Genomic DNA, 20,607 nt, shown 5'->3' with positions numbered 1-20,607 from the left:
GTGGGGGCGGACAGCGGGGCATCGACCAGGTGCTTGTGCCCTGAATGAGAAGCGACCGGGTCGTGGCCATCCTTGGGTTGCAGTCGTCTCTAGATGCGGGCAGGAAGGAAGCCTTGCTTCCTTTCCCATTCCCATGGGCCTCACCGTTGCATTGGCATATTCCCAAACGGAGAAGCCACAGAGGAACAAAGACATCCCCCAAAATGTAGGGAGACAAATTTGGAGGAGATCCCTAACATGGGCACAAGAAGAGGTACAGAGAGAAAGATATAGAGGCTCCAAGAGATACCCTAGCTATGAGGAAGAGCAAGGCAAAAGGAAGGTGGCTGAAAGACACACTGAACAAAACGGGGGACCAGAGATCCAGAATCACCCCCCAACTCTGCCCTATAGACCCAGGAGATTCAGGACTGGGAAAGAAGTCAGGCTTAACCTTTTGGTGTGTTTGAGAGTGGGGGAGGACAAAGCCAGGTGAAGAAAGAGTTATTAGAGAGAGGAATCAGACTAGAATTAGCCTTATTCTCCCAAGGTTTCAACTAGTAACTGGACCTGAGATCCAAAAGATAAGGGTCCCAGGGGCCACTAGCCCAGGTTCCAAAGAGGTCTGATGGTCTGACCCCTGACTGAGATCCACGTCCTCCTCTCTGACCACCACCAGCCTGGGGAACTAAGATGTGTTGGAGAACACATCCTGTATGTGATGAAGACTGTGTATATATAGGGGTGTGGACTATAGAAAACTCTAGTAACCACTTCCTTCCCCAGGACTCAGCAACTGGGTCTCCAGGCTTTGGAAAAAGCATCCATTACTTTCAGGAAGGTTGGGAAAGGGGTGATGTCTGGGGTGGACGTGATGGAAAGGAGCACTTGTCCAGACCAGCATCCTCACAGTTAACATCTATCCCCCCCCACTCCCAGCAGCATACCTCAGCTGTCACTGTGCAGACTGCCATTTCCTACAGAACTGGAGCGAGCTGACAGCGAGTAGTGTGTGTGGGGGGTGGGGGCAGCGCAGACACGAAAGAAGAGGTTGTGGCTGATCCTTAGACACACACAACACACACCACCACTGACAAAATCAGGTCGACACGTTCCTAAAACTGACCCACACTGTCACTGACTTCCACGTGTGACTCACACGCATCAATCAATCCCTGTCACACACACCACCTCTGTGTGCGCAGACATGCACAATTCCTCCCAGGTCAGGCTGAAGCGCCCAGTCCTAAGGCCTGTCTACACACTTTCTTAGACCTTAAATCGCCTAACCCAAGGAGAGGGCTTAGGTTCCCGCCCCCACTCCCCAAATTCTACAACCAGAGCCAGCTCCAACGGCTGAGAGGCCGAGCTCAAGGAAGTCAAGTACCAGGGTCGAGGCGAAGAATCGGGAGCTGACCGGTCGGTGGGGCTATTAAAAGCCTCCCTTACTCTCCCTCCTGCCACTGGCCTCTTTCCGGGCACGTCCACTCGCTGCTCGCCCGGCCCGCCGTCCGCCTGTCAGTCGAGTAATGAATGCGCGCTCCGGGGCCCGGGCCCCCCCCCCGGAGTCGTTCATCACTGCCAGCCACCGCCCACCTCTCGGCCGCCCGCCGGGAGGGTAAGCGGCCCAGGCGGCGAGAGCCCCTCTCCCCCCACCTCGACCACTAATTGTCAGATTGAGATGTTGATTTGTCAGCTGGGAGCTAGCGCCAAAGAATCCGCAGTAAAACCCGGACTCCTTGAACTTCCTCTCGGCTGCGTGCGGGTTTGCCCAGCCCTGGAGCTTTTCTGGATTTGATGTGGACGGGTTGGATTTCACTTAGAGATGGGCAATGGGAGCGCAGTATCACTCTATTCCGATAGGAGGCGCACCAGGCTACAGACCCTCAGTTTCCCTAGGAAAGCTCGTCTTGGACGCAGTACCACTTGTACAGACCGAAGGCCCCTAGGGCTTCGTCCCCCAGTCTCCCAGCAGGGGGCGCCTGGCCCACCACCCTCTTCTCTTCTGCAGCTAGATCCCTGCTTCCGCACTGGAAGCCCCCAAGGCAGCGGTCCCCCAGTCCGCCTTCAGGTCACGCCCGTGGCCATATCCTGCCCTCTCTCTCCTGCAGGTGCCTCCGGCCTCCCGCAGCCCTCGGTTCTCCCGCAGGAGGCGCCCCTGTTGCAGGTCCGCCCTCGCCTTGGCCTAGGCGCCTAGGCTCTAGTCCCACCCCCGCCCTCTCCCCAGCCAGGGCCCCGGAGCTCCCCCGGCGGCCGGCTGAGTGACGGGCGGCCGGTGATTATGCGGAGGGGGGAGCGGGGTGCGCCGCGGGCGGCAGCGCTGACCCTTCACATTTCCGATCCGCCGGGACCCTCATCCATCCGAAGCTGCTCTTTGTCTGGCCGCCTAATTGCCGGCGGACAGGATGGATGGCGGGACCGACAGCCGCGGAATCCCTAATAAAGGCCGCGGCCGCCGGGGAGGGAGCGCGGAAAGGAGGGGGAGCAAGAAGGAAGGGATGGAAGGAGGTGGGAGGAAGCACCCGGCCGCGGCCGCCGACTCAGAGCCGCTGCGTGCGGCTCACGCCGTAGCCAGGCCGGCCTGGGGTGCAGGACCAGGCGTCCCGGATGGACCCGGGTCCGGGCGCGGTGGATATGGGTCTTGTTAAGTGTCCTGTTTGTTGCAGAAGAGGAAAGAGCCGCGAGCAGAAAGAGCATTCTAGGGCCGACCCCGCTTAGCCTTGCCCTCGAGGCTTCCAGCTTGGCGCTGCCTCCTGGGCTCCCGGCTCTCGCCAGCTGGCGCCCCTCCCTCGGCCCCCTGCCCACCCCCTCCTCTGCTCACCTGTCGGTCTCCCAGCGCGGATCCAATATCCCGGCGGAGAAATGAGGGGTCTGACAGCTGTCTGTGCGGCCGCTCGCCACATTTCATTAACTGGAGGCTGGAGCGGGCGGATGGTGGGGGCGAGGGGGGAGCAAAAGGAGGCGGAGAGGGAGGCCAGGGCGAGGAGATGCACCTGGCCAGGGGTCAAGGGCTGCGGAAGTAAGTCAGCAGCGCGATCTTGCCTGACAGACACCTTGGAAACAGTCTCTGCCCCCTCCCGGTGGGAGCCAGGAGCCTGTCCTCAGCCCAGTGGGCGCTAGCGCGGCCCTTTGAACCCCAGGCTGCACGGAGCTGCGGTGCGAGGAGGAGTGGCAGCCCTAGGGCCTGCCGACCCTCCGCGCAATGGGGCAAAATGTGCGCGGGACCTTGGGCCGAGACTGTTTTCCCACCGGTGGTGGGAGGAGAGAGGCCCTCAGCGCCACCCCCCTGCCCCGGCCAGCTTTCCTCCCTTTTGCCTCTTGAAAACAATTTTCCTCCGATTGGTTTCGTTTCCTTCTCCATCCCTATTCTCTGCCCACTCCTTTTGAACGGCTCCTCTCCGCAGCTAACTTCGTCCGACGGTTAGCTAACAATTGAGCACCTGTTGGGTGTCAGGCTCCACAGCGCAGGGGTGGGGGATGAGGGACACTGAGCCAAGGCCCTGCCCTGTTGGCCTCACTCACATAGATCTCCTCCGAGACCCGTTCAAATCTCGCTCCTCACTCCTGCCCTGCTTCTCTCCCCCTTCCACTGTCTCCATCTCCATCTCTCTTCTCCAGGGCACTGAGATCAGAACTCTAGTTCTAGGCCTGCCACTTACAGGGTGATACAGGGCAAGCCATTTCTCCTTTCTGGGCCATTGCCTCATTTGTAAAAATGGAGACGATATATCCACCTCTCAGGGGTGCTGTGAGGATGCAGTAAGAACTTGCATATAGAAGCCCTAAAATACAGCAAACACTCAATTATATGATTTCCCTTTCCATGTTATCCCCTGTCCTCTCAGGTGGGCAAAGTTCCTTTCTCTTCATACCAGGGGTCTGGTACCAGGGAACCCAGGCTGCTTCCAGTTCTGTGTGCTCTTACATGTGGGCGCTGGAAGCCAGCGTGTGTGTGAGGGGGTGGGGGCCACACTATAAATTACCCAAAAAATGAGGAAGGAGAGAGTGCAAGCAAACAAAAGTGCCTTCTTAGATCGTAATGTGACATCAGCCAGCTGGTTTCTCTCCTCTTACAAATGAGGAAACTGAGGCTTGTGGAGGTTCCCCTGCTAGTGACAGGGACAGGTCACACTGCTAGGATCTCTCCTCCCATGAGCCCTCTATTGCTCATCTCCTCACTCCTCTTCTTCCCTTGAGGGGATCTGGGTCAGTGACGAGGAGTGTGGGAGAAGGAACAAAAAGAGAGAACCTTCAAGGAGCCAGGACCTTTCCACTAGACTTCATAAAATTTTAACACAAAAACTTCCTCAGAGTAGAAAGCACATATCACATGCAAATCATATGCTAATCGCATGCTAATCCAAAGTCTGGTCCTCAGAACTCTGACACACACCTGGCTGTAGGCTCTGGGGGAAATTCTTGGGAGACCCCTGGGTTCCAGGACAGGACAGACAAGAGATGTGTTCCACTTAGGCTCAGGTTATGGAATTAGGATTCATTTTAGGATTGGAGAGGAGTCAAGTATATAATTTGGGATTAGGGTCAGGGGTAGTGCAGAGTCAAGGGTGGAGGTTAAGGTAGGATTCAGATTGGGCTGTCTTTTTATTTTACTTATTTATTTTTAAGTAAGCTTTACGCCCAAAGTGGGGCTTGAACTCACAACCCCAAGATCAAGAGTCACATGCTCGTCTGACTGAGCCAGCCGGGCGCCCCTGGGCTGTGCTTTTAAAGAGGGGAGTATAGAGGACTCTTTAAAGGCCTCCTTTCCCCTCCCCTTCCCCCATCAGACTCGTCCCCACCTCCACTGTCCTTGCCACGTCCTGCAGCACACCCTTCTCTGCCTACTTCCCTCCCCAACCACACCACCTCCCTGGGGCCTCCCAGTTTGGCTGCCTGGGGAGCTCTGGATAAATCGTCCCAGACCCCAGCCTGAGCCTCAGCATTTCCTCTTGAGCCCAGACACTTGGCTTCTGGCCCCAGGAGCACTGGCTGGCCTTGACCCTACCCAGGTCCCTCATCGGCCGAATGTGACAGCTGCAGGGGAAGCAATAAGGACCTGGTGAGCTGGCAGCTTCATTCCAGAGCGTGGGGAAAGAGCAACAGAACATGAATAAATTCATGGAGCTGGCCCCTCAGCTCCCTGTGAGCCAAGCCTGCTCCCCCCCCACCACACAGACCCGCTGCCGCCTGCAGCCCTGCTGGTCACCGCAGCTCACAGCCTGGGCTGGGGACGGGAGGAGAAGGGACGCTCCAGAGAGAAGAGGGCTGGGACCTGAAAGGGGCTGAGGTGAGGGGCTCAAAGAGAGGGCCTCGGTGAGTAGGAGAGTGGGTTGGGGAATGGGGCTGAGCAGTGAGGGCCTCTGGTCAGCGGAGGGAGGGCAGGGGAGGAGGGAGGAGGAAGGAGAAGGGTGGCAGGACCTGGGGACGATGGGGCTTGAGGATCGGGCAGGGTAGGCCAGCCTGAGCCCTGGCCTGCTCTCTCCTCTCTGATCCATCCATCATCCAGCCTGGGGGAGCAGTTCTGGAATTAGACATGCACGGGGCCGACATGGCCCTCAGCCCCCCGAGGAAGACAAATGGCGACAAAGACCTTGAATAAAATTTGTATTTATGGTTGGAGGAGGAGGCCCCTCCCCCACTGACTGCCAATCCTTTCTCTCCCAACCCTTTCAAGCATGTAGGGGCCTCCCTCCACACCAGCCGAGCCTCAGCAACCTCTTCTTCCTGCACCATTATGGGCTGGGAGGTGCAGGAAAGGGGTACAGAAAACAAGATGAGGGGAATCACCTTCCACCCCATAATCATGCCCTGGTGTGCCCCATGCCCTCCATTTTGCATAATTTATTCCTATGTATTACAGTCCTGGCTTATCCTAGTCAATAAGAGGTCCTTTGCAGCTGTCCACCTCCAGGGTCTCCAAACATCCCCACTTTTGCCAGTCCTGGAGCCCCTTTTCCAAACCTCTGGCCCTAGGGTCCCTTGTGAGCAAGAAATTTCCTCCAGAGGTGCCAGACCCTAAGGAAGGATTCGGCCACTAGCTTTTTTCCTGAACTCTGACCCCTCACAGAGGGGGATCTATCAAAGCTTGTGTCCCCTCTTGGTCACTTGGAATGACAGAAACAGTCACCTCTCACAGGAGGGTGCCCAGCATTTAATCTGCATTTTAGCTGTGTTAATTTGCATAACCAACTTCAAATCCCTCCCTCAAACATTTACTATGTGGGATCCAACTTCTTTGGGTTGCCATCTAACCACAAATTTTTGGGAAGGGGAAAGAGGCAGAGATGCTGGAACTGGACAATGTCTGGGACTTGGGCAGGAGTGGTGCTGGGCTGCGCTGGGCAGGCAGGACAAGTGGGAGACTACAGCTGCTTTCTGACTCTTTCTCCCCAGTAGATTCTCTACTTTTCAGTCCTAAGATAGGAGAGATGGCATTCATGGGGCCCCACATTTAGGGGCTAAGAGGAAGCCAAATACAAAAACCTCCCTTCAGACAACACACACACACACACACAAAGACAACACACAATCCACAATCCCACTCACACAGAAACACACATGGCCAGGGTCCCATGGCCTCGTCCACACTTGACAGCACACTGTCACAATGCACAGACCCAGAGCCTACCACTCTGTTGGAAGAACCGCCCCGCCCCCGCATCTTCCCCACAGTTGATATGTCACATTGGAGTCCGAACACGGACCTGGGTGTCTCTCTGCAGCGCGCCATTTACATTTCTCTCTCAATCTGTCAACCTGTCTCGGCTCTTGTCTCTCTCTCTCTGTCTCTGTCTCTCCCTCTCCCGCTCTGGGCCTGTCAGTCTCTTTTCGAAGCTTTGTCTCTGTCTCTGCGTCTCTATCTGGCTTTCTGTCTCTTTGATTTCTCTGTCGCTCCTTCTTTGCTTTCCTGTCGGTTTCCTGCTAACTCCCCCAGGCTGATCTGCTTTCTCTCTGGTTCCCTCACCCTCTCCGCTGCTCTGCGCCCCCCAACATTGGGGGTCGAGGGTAGGGGTGGCTGGAAATTTGCCTTTTCCAGCTCAGACCAACATGTACTCGTTGAAGCTTTTACCATATGTTATTGGGTCACGGCACTGAGGCGCGTGGGGTGGCGAATTTCTATCTTTTATCGCCCTTCTTGTTTGTGGGCTTTTCTTTTGGTGGGGGGGTGCTTTTTTAGCTCTGGAATCCACCTCTGTCTTCTTTCTGTGTGTGTATGTCGACCCCTTTTTATCCCATATCTATTTCTGGCTTCCTCCGGGCTCTGGGAACACCAAACTCAGGGTGGGGTGAAAGTAAGGATAGGGTGGGAGCAGTGAATCCCTGCAGAATCGGCTCAGAACAAGCAGGAACCGAGAAGCTGGGGGGACGCTGGTGGGGGCCTCTGCCTGCCCCGCCCCCGCGCTTCCCACTCTGGGCGCCAGGGGTCGCTCCGCCCCGGGCCGCTTATAGAGGCTCCCGCCGCGCAGCGGCTCACACCACCCGCACTGCCGCCCGGGGAGGGAGGGGAGGAAGGTTAGGGACGCAGAGAGGGAGAGCTCTAGCTGGAGAGAAACGCGGGGCCAGGGCTCTAGCAGGGGCTGGGGCCGCTGCTGGGGTAGAAAGGTGCGTCAGTGCTCGCCAAGAGCCAGAGCGCAAACCTACGAGGAGGTCGCGTCCGGTGGGCGCCATCCGCAGCGCCGAGCCCGGGACGTCCAGAGCGCTGAGAGTAGTGCCCCGTTCCGGCCGGGAGCGATCCGTCTGGGTAGCCGGGGACCTAGGCGCCGCCATCCTGTCTGGGGAGCAGGCATCCTAAGATCTGTAAGAAACCGGCCGTCCGCGAAGCCGCTGATTTCAGGCGCCCGGGAACCTTAGACTGAACAGGAGGATAATAGAGGACCACGGGTTTTGAACCGTCGGGAGCCCCCTGGTCCAACCCACGGGGGGGACCTCCGCCTTGACGGAAGGTTGGGGGGACGGCACCTCTGAGGCGGGAGCCCGCAGGGGCGGGGGGGCCGGGCGCAGCCGTCGGGTGGGTCCCGACCCAGGCCCGAGCCCGGCCGCCGCCTCCGGGGCCCTCGGAGAGCCCCGGGCCTCCGCCGCCATTGCGCCCAAGAGTGAGGAGGATCTGCTGGCCCTGGCCGCTTCGCGGCTGAGCCGCCGCAAGCGGGTGGCGGGCGCGGCCGTCGGGGTGGCCATGGTGCTGCTGCTGCTGGTGGCCATTCCGCTGCTGGTGCACAGCTCCCGCGGGCCGGCGCACTATGAGATGCTGGGTCGCTGCCGCATGGTATGCGACCCACACGGGCCGCGAGGCCCTGGACCCGACGGCGCGCCCGCCTCCGTGCCTCCCTTCCCTCCGGGCGCCAAGGGAGAGGTGGGCCGGCGCGGGAAGGCAGGTCTGCGAGGGCCCCCGGGACCCCCAGGTCCCAGAGGGCCCCCAGGAGAGCCGGGCAGGCCAGGTCCACCGGGTCCTCCCGGCCCAGGCCCTGGCGGGGTGGCGCCCCCTGCCGGCTACGTGCCTCGCATTGCCTTCTACGCGGGTCTGCGGCGGCCACACGAAGGTTACGAGGTGTTGCGCTTCGACGACGTGGTTACCAATGTGGGGAACGCTTACGAGGCGGCCAGCGGCAAGTTCACCTGCCCCATGCCAGGTGTCTACTTCTTCGCTTACCATGTGCTCATGCGCGGCGGTGACGGCACCAGCATGTGGGCCGACCTGATGAAGAATGGACAGGTGAGGTGCCCCTCCCCCACCCAGGCCCAGAGCCGACCCGGTAGCTTTCTAAATCTCCCTGCACTCATTACACCCGAGGCCTGCATTCGAACCCCTCTCCCAACAGCGTCACTGAGTCCAGAAACGCCAGGCTGCCAAGAACTTATAAATTGCTTCATTTAGCCGAAGAGGAAGTGGGGCCAGAGAAAGGAAATGACCTGCCCAGGGTCTCACTGAGCATTAGGAATGGTGTCAGACTCAGAACTCAGGACTCAAAGCTTAATGTCTCTACAGCTGCTAACCTCACACTCCAACTACAGGCAGCCCTACACCAAAACTTCTTTGGTGTCTCACCCTGCCAGCTAGCGTCTTTTCTCTTCCTGTCTTGGGCCACCCTCTCTTCTGAGGCAGCCCGTCTGGCTTTCGGGTTTCCCAGCCTCACGGTGGGTGAGTTACCTGGAGTCTGGCTCCTTCGAATTAGAATGGAATCCAGGTCTCTGGCAATGAGCAGTCGGCAGCTGTTCTCTTGTGGAGGCATTCAGCTTGAATTTTCGAGTAAAAGGTAAAAAAGAAAGACAACACTCGCCCAGGGCCTGCGACCGATTCTAGAGCTGGCCTTACCCTGAGCTAATACTGACTCGGTAGGCAGGGGTGGAAATCGTGTGGCAGTTCACGGGTCAGCCAGGCGGCATGACGAAAGGGATTTGGAGGGGGAAAGAGGCAAAGGACAGATAAAGCAGAAGCTTTGGACCCCGGCCTGGTTCTGTAGGCCCCACATCTTCCCTGGCAACCTCTGGCCTCCAAGTTCTGCTCCTCCCTGTCCCTGTGGTCAGAGTTGGAGTCACTGCCCCCTTGGCTTGGGAGAATAGCTCCAGGGACTCAGCTGGAGCACGGGGACACGCAGAGAGGGAAGGAGAGGCCGCAGGGGTGGGGGTTGGAGGAGGCGCCTGGGCCCCACAAGCCGCAGGGGGTACGATTGGGGCTAAGCAGTGACCTCTGAATGCCCTGCGCCGTGGTGCATCAGGCCTGCTGGTCCTGGAGGTCCGAACCCCGGTCCTGCTATGGCTGCAGCACCCTCCTGCTCCAGGACTAGTAGGCACTGCACTGGGGTCTCCTCCCAGCAGGGCTGCCCAGGAACCCAAGGAAAAAGAAAGTGTATGCGTGTCTGTATGGGAGTGAGAGCTGTATGTGTGTAAGGGAATGAGAGTGTGTGTGCATGATGTGAGTGTGTCTGTAGGTGCGGGGTACGAAGGTGTGATAACAGAGCAGTGTCTAGCTGCATGTGGCACTGAGTAGGTGTGTGTGGTCTATGCAGGGTGTCTGTGAGCAGGAGGAGGGGGCGAGTGTCTATCTAGAGCGTGCCGGTTTCCGAGGGGGCGGGGGCCCCGCGGCTCCCACTCTGTATTCCTCGGCGCGGGCGCTGCGGCCCTGGGGACGGTAAATAGTGATTAGAATAATGATGAATAATTAATGAGTTAATAACCAGCCCCGCGGGACAGGAAGGGGGGGCTGGGGAAGGGGCTGGCAGCCCAAGGCGACCAGCAGCGAGGCCAGAGGGAGGAAGGGGTTCCCTGTTGGGGTGGAAGGCGACCCCCATGTCGTGGCGCCGGTGGGCGCTAGAAGGGGAAAGGGCACCCAGAGGCGAGAATGCATCATTGCACCTTCCGGTGGCCCGCGCCCTTTGGCGTGCTATAGACACACCTGTGCGCCCTCACTGAGGGAAGGGGACGAAACTTTAGGAGGTCAGAGCGGGTTCAGAATCTTAGAAATTATCCTACAGGCTAATTTTATGGTTTAAATTATAATAATAGCAAACCCTATACAGCGTTTTCTAGATGCAAAGGGCTGTTCTAAGACTTCATATGTAGTAACTCATTTAATCCGAACAACCTTATGAGGTGGGCTCTATTATTACCTCCCATCCTTTGGTTCAAATTGAGGACCAGAGAAGGCGTGAGACTTGGCGAGTGGCACAGCTAGGGAATGGCAGTGCCTGGGAAGCTCAGCGCTCTCCCGCCCTCCCCCTGTCCTCCCTAGCCCCTGCAGCCCGCTCCCCTGGTGCCGCCTTCACAGGCCCGGCGCTTCTGGCCACCGCAGCTCCGCCCGGGCTCAGGGGCCTGTTCTGTTCTCCCGCGCTAGGTCCGGGCCAGCGCCATTGCTCAGGACGCGGACCAGAACTACGACTACGCCAGCAACAGCGTCATCCTGCACCTGGATGTGGGCGACGAAGTCTTCATCAAGCTGGACGGCGGGAAGGTGCACGGCGGTAACACCAACAAGTACAGCACCTTCTCCGGCTTCATCATCTACCCAGACTGAGCAGGGAGGGCCCCACCCCCCGCACCCCGCTCGCCCTTCGCCTCCGCTCCCCTCGTCACCCACCTTCGGCCGACCCCACCCAAGGCACCACCCCATCCTTTGAGAGCCTGGCGGCGGGGCGGACCTCCAGCTCCCGAGGCGGCCTTGCTGGGTGGACTCTCCACGCTCCGGGGTGGAAGTGGCTGGGGAGAGGAGGAGGCCGGGCTGAGCAGGAGCCGAGCGGCTCGGGAAGCCCCCCCTCACCCCCGGGGTCAGAGTGCGCGCCTGTGAAAGCCGCCAGAGAGTGGCGGAGGTCGGGGCCCTCTCTAGGGATGGGGGGGCTGGGGAACAGCTTTATGGGCGGCAGCTGCAGGCGGAAAGGAAGCCCTGGCGTTTGGTGGCGGGGGGGGGGGGGGGGGGGCGGAGAGCAGAAGCAGGAGGCCGTCTAGTGGGAGGAGAGGAAACATCGGGCTGGCGCTTGTCCCCTGCCACCACAACTTGCTCTTGCCATCCTCTCCTCCCTTCATCCCCATTTTCAGGCTCCAGGCTCCGGCCTAGCAGCCTTCCTGTGAACTGGAAGAACCAGTGAATTCTTCCCCAGCATTTAAAACTCATTCTGTACAGTCCCCACTTCACCCCCATCCTGCCTAGGCCCTGGGGCTACAGCTGCTGTTACCTCTTCCAATAAAGTGAAGGTGGAGAATGTGTGTGCTTCTTAACTTGGTGCCGGAGTGGGGGAGAATGGCTGACCCTTTCCCTCACTCCTCTCAAGGACTCTGGCCCTACCACTCTCTGCCAGAGGCAAAGGTTTACTAATCCCTGGCAAGGCCTGTCTGCCGGGGGAGGGAAGAGGAGGGGAGTAGTCCAGGGCTTCTACTCTGACATGGAAAGGGAGGCGTATCAGCTTCAGGAGAGCTCTGAGGCTTCGTAGTGTAGGGAGACACCAGCCAGAATGGCACTAACACGGGGGGAGTCCAGAGATACGGGTCTGGTGCTTCTGCTCTCTGCCTGATGCAGGGGGAGTTGTAAGAGGAGGAGCTCTAGGGAAGGAGGGAGTTGTTGATGGCTCCTGGGAGGGGCACTGATCTCAAAACGCAAGAAGAGCGGTCCGAAAAGGTCCAGATTTGCCACCCCCCCACTCCCCCAATTCACACACACACTCCTAGAGCTCGCTGAGGGGCAGGCTGGGCAGGAGTGGGATGTCTCCGGGACAGCTTCTAGGTGAGGCGGCCTGGGCCAGCCTGAGAGCCCGGGGCCTGCCTCTAAGCTGGAGGACACTGCCACCGTGTGGGCAATTGGAGAGCAACAGCTGTAGCGGGCCTAGATCAGCCGGCGGAAACAGGCACTCGGACACTTGAGAAACTTTATTGAAGGGTACGGTATGGGCTCCCACTCTCATGGGGCGGACAATAAATAAGGGCTAAAAGGAAGGAGCAAGGCAGGGCAGGAGGTGGATGCATCATGATAGAGAATCCTGTGGGGCAGCAGAACCAACTGGAGTAAAACACTGGAGAGAGAGGGGACTGTCACAGCCCGGCCATCCTTGAACTGCGGCCAACCCTTCCCCACTGACCTCTGCGGAGAAGCAGAGGCTGGACCCCTGCCCCCGCCCCCTCCCCAGCACCCGCACCACCCTATCTTCCACAGGCGTGCCGTGCGGGCACAGGCTGGCTGCGGGTGGGGGGCTCACCAGGGCATCCTGCCATTCCAGTAACGTGGCCACAGGGTTGGTGCAAACCCGGGTGGGGCCTGAGGGTGGGGCTCGGCTGGTGTAGAAGGCACATTCATCATCCAGGCGGGCCTCATGGAAGCAGTGGATGGCAGTCAGACATGCTTTGAGGCGCTGCCTTAGGGCCAGGGTTCGAGGGGCAAGACTGCTGGGACCTGAGGGCCGAGGGCCAAAGAGACTTCAGGGCAGGCTCTGGAGTCCTATACCCCCACCATCTATGGCCCTTTCCCACTCCCCCACCAGGGGCCAAGCCAAGCCTCCCCTCCTCTTCCCTCCCCCGGCAGACAGGCCTTGCCAGGAGCATGGAGCTTGAGGGGCAACTCCTTTCTTTCTGAACGAGCGCCAGGCTGGGGCAGGGTAGGTGGAGAAAAGAAAGCATGGGACCGCCTGGTGCAAGGTAGGGGCCCCGCTCCCAGTGAGAGATGAGGACCTCCTTTGTTCCCAATCCCTTCTGACCAACTCCTTACCTGCCTGGCCTCTTGGGGGCCTCAGAGACTGGAGTGAGTGAATACGGGGGCTGGCACAAAGCGGGCGTTGAGAGGAGAAGATCAGGCTGGTGGTCGCTGGAGCCCACTGACTGCAGCAGGGCTGTGGGCTGGACTCTGGACTTCTAGGTTCCAGGGAGCAGGCCTGTGATGCCCCAGGCTCTAGCCTAGGGGAGGGCTCTAGGAGTCCAGTCCGCCTGTGGGAGTCTGCCTGCAGGCGTCCGGGCTCTACCGGAGGGCAGGGCTCTGATACCTCAGGCTGTTCCTGGGCAGAGGATTCTGGTATCCCAGGCTCCCTCCTATGGCCGGATTCTGGGGGCCCTAGCTCTGCTGGAGGGCGGGGCTGAGCTATCCCCAGCTTTGCTCCTGGGCAGGGCTGTGCTTCCTCACACTTCTCTGGAAGGCAGGACTCTGCTATCCCAGAGCCCTGGAACAGTCCAGGAAGGTGTAAGGCCCCTGAATTCTGCTCTGGGGCTTTCAGAGTTCTAGAAATCTCAGCCAGCAGAGGCTGAAGTTCAACCATTTCCAGAGAGGAGCCTCCATTAAGGGGGGCACACTTGTCCCCAGCGAGCCCTTCTACCTCCTGTCGCAACAGCTGCTGCAGGATACTGATGCGCTGTGGGTAGAAGAGCACCCAGGGTGATGTCAAGGTGTGGGTTCAAGTCCCCACCCACACTGTCCTGCTCCCATCCTCTCCTCTCCTCCTGTGTCCCCTTCCCAGCTCTGCTACCGCCAATCAGGCCTCAAAGCTGGTGCCCACACACACCCACCTGGATCTTCAGCTCCCGGAGCTTGGGGCTTGTACTAGGGTGAGGAGTCGCCACAGGGGGGTTCCCAGGCCCCTCCTGCGCCCTCATACAACTCTCCTGGTCAAATAACCGGACTGCAATCTGCTCCTGGCACGCGGGAGGAGAGGGGCTAGGTGAGGAAGCCAGTCAGGGACAGAAAGAAGATCAGTCTGACCCCCCCCGCATGAGGAAGGGATCAGGTTAGTTGAGAGGCCCTAAACTTAGATGAGGAGGGGCAGCAGAGAAGCCCGGGGAGTTGGAGAGTTAGTAGCTTTTCCAGAGAGCCCACCTGCCTCAAACTGCTGGGATCTCAGCACGGAAAAAGGCTTAGATACTTACCCAGGGCAGGGCAGGCTCTTCCAGGCATGACTGAGGGGAGAGGCCACTCAAACCCTGGGCCTGGGACAGAAGGGAGACATCGTAACTCTCCCTGTACCCGTCCATTCCCTTCCTCCCCCGCCCTGGCCTAGGTCAGCTACCTCCCCTGCTTTCTCTTACCTGCTGAACCCTGGGGGCCGATAGGATGGGTGTGAACTGGGTTTTGGGACGAATGGCAAGACGCCGCAAAACCGAATACGAGGTCTGGGGAGAGAGGAGGATGGCTGAGCAGGAGCAAAACCTAGACCTGGCAGGGATCCCAGCCAGACTGTTCTGCCCTCACCCAGCCCCCGGGGGTGGTGGATACAAACTGGAGCTGAGGGGCTAGGAGAGGGTACACGCTGAGCCCGTCCAAAGGGTGATGGATGGGTGATGGAAGGTGGCGCCACACGGCCAGGGGAGGGTATCAGGTGGGAGGCACTGCTGTCCTGTGGGGAGGAACAAGGTGGAAGAGTGATCGCTCCCCTCTGCACTCCCATGTCTCCTAATTACAGCAGCCAGTGTGATTCTTTTAAGACCTAATCAAATCCTGTCTCTCCCTTGTTCATCGCCCCTCCCCATGGCTTTCCACTCATTTCAAGGAAAAGGCGAGGCCTCACACTGTTTTCTAAATCCTTACCCAAACTGATCTTGCCATCACCCTAATCTCACTTCCTGTTTGTCCTCCTTATTCTGCTTCAGCCTGGCTGGAGTCTCCTTTCTGCTGATCCTTAAACACACGAGGCACATTCCCGCCTCAGGACCTTTGCATCTGCAGTTCACTTGGCCTTGAACATTCTTCCCCCGGATATCTACATGGTTCACTTCCCCAACTCCTTTTGGTTTTCACTCAAATATCATCTTCTCAATGAGATTTCCCTGACCAATCTATTTGAAATTGCAATACCCCCTCCCCGACTCCCACACCCCCTTCAGTGTCTACTTTCTTTTCACTCATCACCACCTGACATGCTATATATTTTACATATGGGCTTGTTTGTTTGTTTATTTATTTATTTTTGTCTCCCCCTTCTAGAATGTGAACTTATTTGCTACTGTGTGTCCAGAACCTAGAGTACTGCTTGGCACACAGTAACTGGTCAATAAACACTTGTGGACTCAATGAACATCAGCTCTGTCTCACTCTCAGCATTGATCTGATGTGTGACACAAATATATACCAGACTGTGACCTCTCAGCCCCAGGCTCCAGACGGCTGGTAAGCAGAGACTAGTCCTACTCTGGAGAGGCCCTGGGCCTGTGGGGCAAACACAGACTCAATTAACATCCCAAAGGTTGTTAATCCTCAGTGCTGACCAGTGCCAGAGAATTCCCCCAAACATCTCCCCTGCCTCCCCCCATCCCAGAAGGGTCTCATCTCACCCTGGCGTAGGTTCTCTCTCTTAATGGTACCCGCTGGGCCAGACCCAGGGGGCCCCCTCCGCCTTCATCTGAGCGAGTAACACCTTCATGTTCTCCTTCAGGGAGAGAGGGAGCTGGGAGGGGACAGGAAGTTTGCTGTAGTGATAGACTGCACACCAACACCTGGCACCGGCTTGGCCACCCCCAAAGAGGCCATGCCAGGTTTGACAGCCCCCACTGTACTTCAGGGCTGGGGACCCATCCAGCATCCCCTCGGAGCCCAGCACTGTCTCAGTCATCACTCACTAATCTGAACACCCCAGTGGGCTAGGGATGTGGTGACGGCTCTTAGGGCTGAGGACAGAACAGAGAGTGGAAGGTAAACCTTACAGGAAGTGGTGGAGGAAGGGTTGAAGTGGGGGTCACCTCACACAAGTGCAACTGGGCAACCTCTAGCCTATCAAGGTCCCTTCCTTTGCGGCTCCTTCTGATATGGCCTTCCCCTCGAGCCCCCTCCCCACCTGCTGAGCTTTCTCCTACTTCAGGCAGCCCGTCTGCCCCTGTTTTCTCCCCTTGGCCAGACACACTCACCAGGCTGGATTGGGGTCTCCAGGAGCAATCCTGAGGTCTGGCTCACTGAAGTCCTGACAACAATAAGGACAGCAGCTAGCAGTCACTGAGCACCAAGTATGAGCTGGGCACTTTGCTAAGTGCTTTACAAACGTCATCTCGTTTAAGTCTTTGCACAACAACCTCTAATGCTACAAACGTTATCCTCATTTGACAGGTTAAAGAAACTAAAGCTCGGGGGTTAAGGCAAGCTTACTCTAGTAGGTGCTGAGAGTCGGGAGTCAAACCCAAATCCCATTTATTGCCATAGCCTATGCTCTAGCCACTAAACAAAAGAGACAACATTTCTCATTTCTGTTCCCTCTTCCCCCTCAAACTGAAAACAACTGATGTCATACGGAGGCCTGGATGTGGAGGCCTGAACCCTATTCCACGGGTTCACCCTGGGCAGTCACAGGTTTCCCCCTTCCCCTCCCTCGGTTGCTGGGAAGTCTTAAAGCTACTGGAAAACTCTAGCTCTGAGGGACACCTGTATCAGACATTGGATCATTCTTTTCCAAGTGATCCTCTCCTCCTCACCGGCTGCCGCCACCTGTCACTCTTCTTAGCTCCTGGAAATTGCGGTGAGCAGAGGGGTGAAAGGAAGGTCCTGAAGGTGGAATCTGACCCATGGGAGCAAGAGGAAAAAGCAGAGTCGGAGGTGGGCCCCAAACCTTCAGGCCTCACCACCACCCCCATCAGCACCCAAAACTGCTCTGGCTCTTCAGGAGGTATCTTCCCTCCTAAGGGCCAGCTTTGCCCTAGGGAGGAGCTCACAGAAGCACTGAGCATCAGCCCCTCAAGGCACTCACCAGAGTCTCTAGCCTCTGAGAACACAAGGTCCGGCCGCGGGGTCCTGGTCCCTCCAGCCTCGAGAAGCAGGAAGCCCTGGCAGGGTCCAGTCGGTGGGCAGGGGTCCTAGGGGCTAAATATGCAGAGGCCCGGGCACCCTGACACCACAAACGAAGCTATCAGCACAGGCTCAGGACTCCCTCCTCAGTCCGCACCAGCCTGATTTCCTCATATCCTCTCATTACCTGGCCCCTACGGATGGTGCCTCCCTGGCTCCCTCGAATCAGTACTCTCTGAGCCAGACTGGGCTGGCGCCCCAGGCGACAGCTCTTCACCCCCTCACCTGACAGGATGGTGGCCAGGGCGGCAGGGTCGGCCACAAACTCTATGGTCCCTGGAGCCTCTGCAAGAGAAGAGAAGGAAAGTGAGAAGGAGGAAGGCTGATGGGGCCAGGGGCTGCAGTGTAGTCATCTTGAGGTGCAAGGGTGAGCCAAAGAGACTCATATTATTGAACTCAGCTCACCAAAGCTCATAGAACTTTACTTTATGTAAGACACTATTCTGGGCACTGGGGCTCTGAGATGAATGAGAAAGCCCCCATCCTCAAGAAGTTACCATCAAACTATAAAGAGGTGACAGGCTCAAGCCAAAGTACGGACACACTATAAAAGAACTGTAAAGTATTAGAACACAGAGCAATTGATTGTGACTGAGGGAGCTGGAAAGGCTTTAGAAGAGATAACATTTTTAAAAAATTTTTATTTTATTGGGCGCCTGGGTGGCTCAGTTGGTTAAGCGACTGCCTTCGGCTCAGGTCATGATCCTGGAGTCCCTGGATCGAGTCCCGCATCGGGCTCCCTGCTCGGCAGGGAGTCTGCTTCTCCCTCTGACCCTCCCCCCTCTCATGTGTTCTCTCTCATTCTCTCTCTCTCAAATAAATAAATAAAATCTTAAAAAAAAAATTTTTTTTATTTTATTTTATTTTATTTTATTTTTTTACAGACTTTTATTTATTTATTTGCCCCGAGATAACATTTTTTAAAAAAGATTTTATTTATGTATTTGACAGAGAGAGAGACAGCGAAAGAGGGAACACAAGCAGGGGGAGTGGGAGAGGGAGAAGCAGGCTTCCCGCAGAGCAGGGAGCCCGATGAGGGGCTCAATCCCAGGACCCTGGGATCATGACCTGATCCGAAGGCAGAAGCTTAACGACTGAGCCACCCAGGCACCCCGAAGAGATAACATTTTGCGGAAAGAGAGAGAGGGCTTCTAGGGGTAGAGAGCTGTCCTGGAGCAGGGTCCAGGACTCTTAGAGTAAGCAGGGGACCAGGGTAGTGGAAAGCTCCCAAACCTCGCTGCACCCATCCCATTCCCCCACGCCCACACAAGGAGACTGTGTTTTCAAGTCTCCAACAGGTACCTGTCTGGGGAGGGGGCCTAGGCCCCACATTTTGTCCCCTAGGGCTAGGCCGCAGTTCCTCCAAGGGGTTCCGGAGCTGAGTGCTCCCCACCAATCTCTCTGATTTCTCTGTTTGATGTGTGACTTTCGGCCTGGGGCCTGCTGAGTCGAGGCTGAGCTTCTGCACCAATCTCTGGGGGAGAGGAGGACAAAAAGCTGGGGCTCAGCTTTGGGGTGCATTGGTGGTATGTGCTGTCTCCTTGCAGCTACTGTCTTCACCCACCAGGCCCCTCTTACCTTTGGATCTTGGTTCTCCTGGTCCAGGGCGCAGGGTTTGACTGTGGGGAGAGGCGGGCGTCTCTGAGAGCGGACGGGAATCTTGCTAGGGGTAGGAGATACACCCCTGAGGACAGGATCCTTCGTGACTTGGAGGGTGGTCATGACTGCTACAGCTGAGATGGGGAAGAAAGCAGGACCTGGGATCAAAGGTCAGCCAGTTCGGAGCATCAGTTCTGACATTCTGAAGCTCCCACCTCCGCCCAAACCCATGTGTCCAGAAGACCTGATGCTTCCAAGGCCGCTCCAGGAAGCCGCTCCCTCCAGGCACCCCGATCCTACTCTTTCGCTCCAGGACCCCGAGCTGCCTCTCCTCCCTATGAGCCCCGCAGCCCCCATTCCCTCCAAGATCTCCATGCCGCACCTTCCTCGGAACCACTCTGGCTCACCCCCCACTTCATTCGCTTTTTCTTGACTGGCTTCAGCTGCAGCTACTTCCCCAGTTTGTAAAATACGCCGAGCGCCTGATTGGCTCTTCTGCGCTCCCGCGGAGGCGCGTGACACCTGGCTGAGCAGTCCAATCCACAGGCTTCGGAGGCGGGGCCAGAAGAAGGACGAGTTGTCGAGCCACTTTCTGGCCAGGAAAAAACTGACCCGACTCAGTCAGCCAATCCGAGAGCGGAGCGCGGGGTGGGAGGCGGGAAAAGAGAAAGGAGGAGGGCGTTCCGAGGCCGGGGAAGGCGTGGCGCTCCGAGTCCCAGCCACAACGGGCGTTGCCTACTCTCGCGAGGTCTGGAGGCTGCTAGGAGAAGGATCGTTCTCGCGGTTTTGGGGGAAGGGCGGGCGGCCCTGAAAGAGGCTAACGGTGATGGAGGCTGGCCGGGTCTCCAGACCCGACTCTGACCAGAGAGCGGCTGAAACTCTGGGGACGCAGTTCCAGGCACGTATAGGAAACGCTGCACTTTCTGCCTGGAAGGATGAAGCGCCTCCAAACGGACAGAGAGGGCTGGAGGGAATAGAACTGAGCCTAACAATAATAAAAATAAAAATAAGCCATCTTTGGGACACTTGGTGGCTCAAAGTTGGTTAAGCCTCCGACTCTCGATTTTGGTTCAGGTCATGATCTCAGGGTTGTGAGATCTAACCCCACGTGGGGCTCTGCACTCAGTGGAGAGTTCTCTTGAGATTCTCCTCCCTCTCCGCAGCGCCCCCCCCCCACTCTCTCTAGATAAATAAATAAATCTTAAACAAACAAACCATCTTTTTCTCACAGGAGCCTCACAACCCGGTGAGGTGTGGTCTCCATTTCGCAGATAAGAAACAAGACTCAGTATCACTGGAACTCATTCAACACCACAGCCTGGAGGACTGGGGAGAGGGGTGTCACCTGCCTGTTACTGGCAGGCAGGGATGTGAAACAGAGGGAACCTAGAATACCCTGGTTACAATGGAGTGGTGACCTCTAATGGACGATGGGAAACGGGTGATGGTGTCAAGTGTACAGGACTCTGGTAGATTTTCTCCCTGACTACAGCGGATTCTATTACTCAAGCCAAGAACCAGGAGTTATTCTCGAACTCCTCTTTCCCTCTCCTTACAATCTCTCTTTCACTCTTACTACTTTTCATTTCATATCTTTGCAATTCATTTACTTTTTTCCTCTTCATTACCACCACCCTAATCCACCCTAATCTCACCTAGAGGGTTGCAAGAGTCTCCCAGCCTCCATTCTCTCTTGCTCTCCACTTTAATACATTCACCACATAGCAGCTAGAGTAATCTTTCCAAAATTGCAAATCTGGTCATGTCACCACTGTGCCTTGACTGTTCCTCACTCACACTCT

At 57.3% G+C, this 20,607-nt stretch overlaps 2 protein-coding genes across 2 annotated transcripts; one reads left to right on the top strand and one right to left on the bottom strand.

The window, feature by feature from the left end:
• The first annotated feature begins 8,152 nt into the window (after window positions 1-8,152).
• Window positions 8,153-11,219, top strand: C1QL4 (complement C1q like 4). Its single transcript, XM_036121166.2, has 2 exons — window positions 8,153-8,689; window positions 10,808-11,219. Exons 1-2 carry the CDS (start codon window positions 8,153-8,155, stop codon window positions 10,985-10,987), a joined length of 717 nt encoding a protein of 238 aa, XP_035977059.1. The 3' UTR covers window positions 10,988-11,219.
• Window positions 11,220-12,315: 1,096 nt separating this feature from the next.
• Window positions 12,316-19,299, bottom strand: TROAP (trophinin associated protein). The gene is made up of 15 exons (XM_036121114.2): window positions 19,188-19,299; window positions 18,785-18,963; window positions 18,509-18,680; window positions 17,334-17,491; window positions 17,109-17,246; window positions 16,837-16,919; window positions 16,279-16,331; window positions 15,709-15,821; window positions 14,658-14,774; window positions 14,467-14,550; window positions 14,308-14,367; window positions 13,951-14,076; window positions 13,163-13,796; window positions 12,657-12,850; window positions 12,316-12,473 (listed from the first exon to the last, which is right to left on the bottom strand). The coding sequence occupies exons 1-15, from the start codon at window positions 19,222-19,224 to the stop codon at window positions 12,426-12,428; spliced, it is 2,196 nt and encodes a 731-aa protein (XP_035977007.2). The 5' UTR covers window positions 19,225-19,299; the 3' UTR covers window positions 12,316-12,425.
• Between the last annotated feature and the right edge of the window lie 1,308 nt (window positions 19,300-20,607).

This window comes from Halichoerus grypus, chromosome 6, assembly GCF_964656455.1.
Source record: "Halichoerus grypus chromosome 6, mHalGry1.hap1.1, whole genome shotgun sequence".
NCBI classification, from domain to species: domain Eukaryota; kingdom Metazoa; phylum Chordata; class Mammalia; order Carnivora; family Phocidae; genus Halichoerus; species Halichoerus grypus.
The sequence above is the reverse complement of the archived record's forward strand: the minus strand, read 5'-3'. Positions and strand labels throughout refer to the sequence as shown.

Excerpts from the sequence above, each read along its gene's own strand:
- C1QL4 (XM_036121166.2), top strand. The coding sequence starts at position 8,153 with ATGGTGCTGCTGCTGCTGGTGGCCATTCCGCTGCTGGTGCACAGCTCC. Across the intron at positions 8,690-10,807 it reads ACCTGATGAAGAATGGACAG|GTCCGGGCCAGCGCCATTGC; the intron begins GTGAGGTGCCCC and ends CTCCCGCGCTAG.
- TROAP (XM_036121114.2), bottom strand. The coding sequence starts at position 19,224 with ATGAAGTGGGGGGTGAGCCAGAGTGGTTCCGAGGAAG. Across the intron at positions 16,332-16,836 it reads GTGACAGGTGGCGGCAGCCG|GACTTCAGTGAGCCAGACCT; the intron begins GTGAGGAGGAGA and ends TATTGTTGTCAG. Across the intron at positions 14,775-15,708 it reads GAGAGAGAACCTACGCCAGG|GACAGCAGTGCCTCCCACCT; the intron begins GTGAGATGAGAC and ends TCCTCCCCACAG.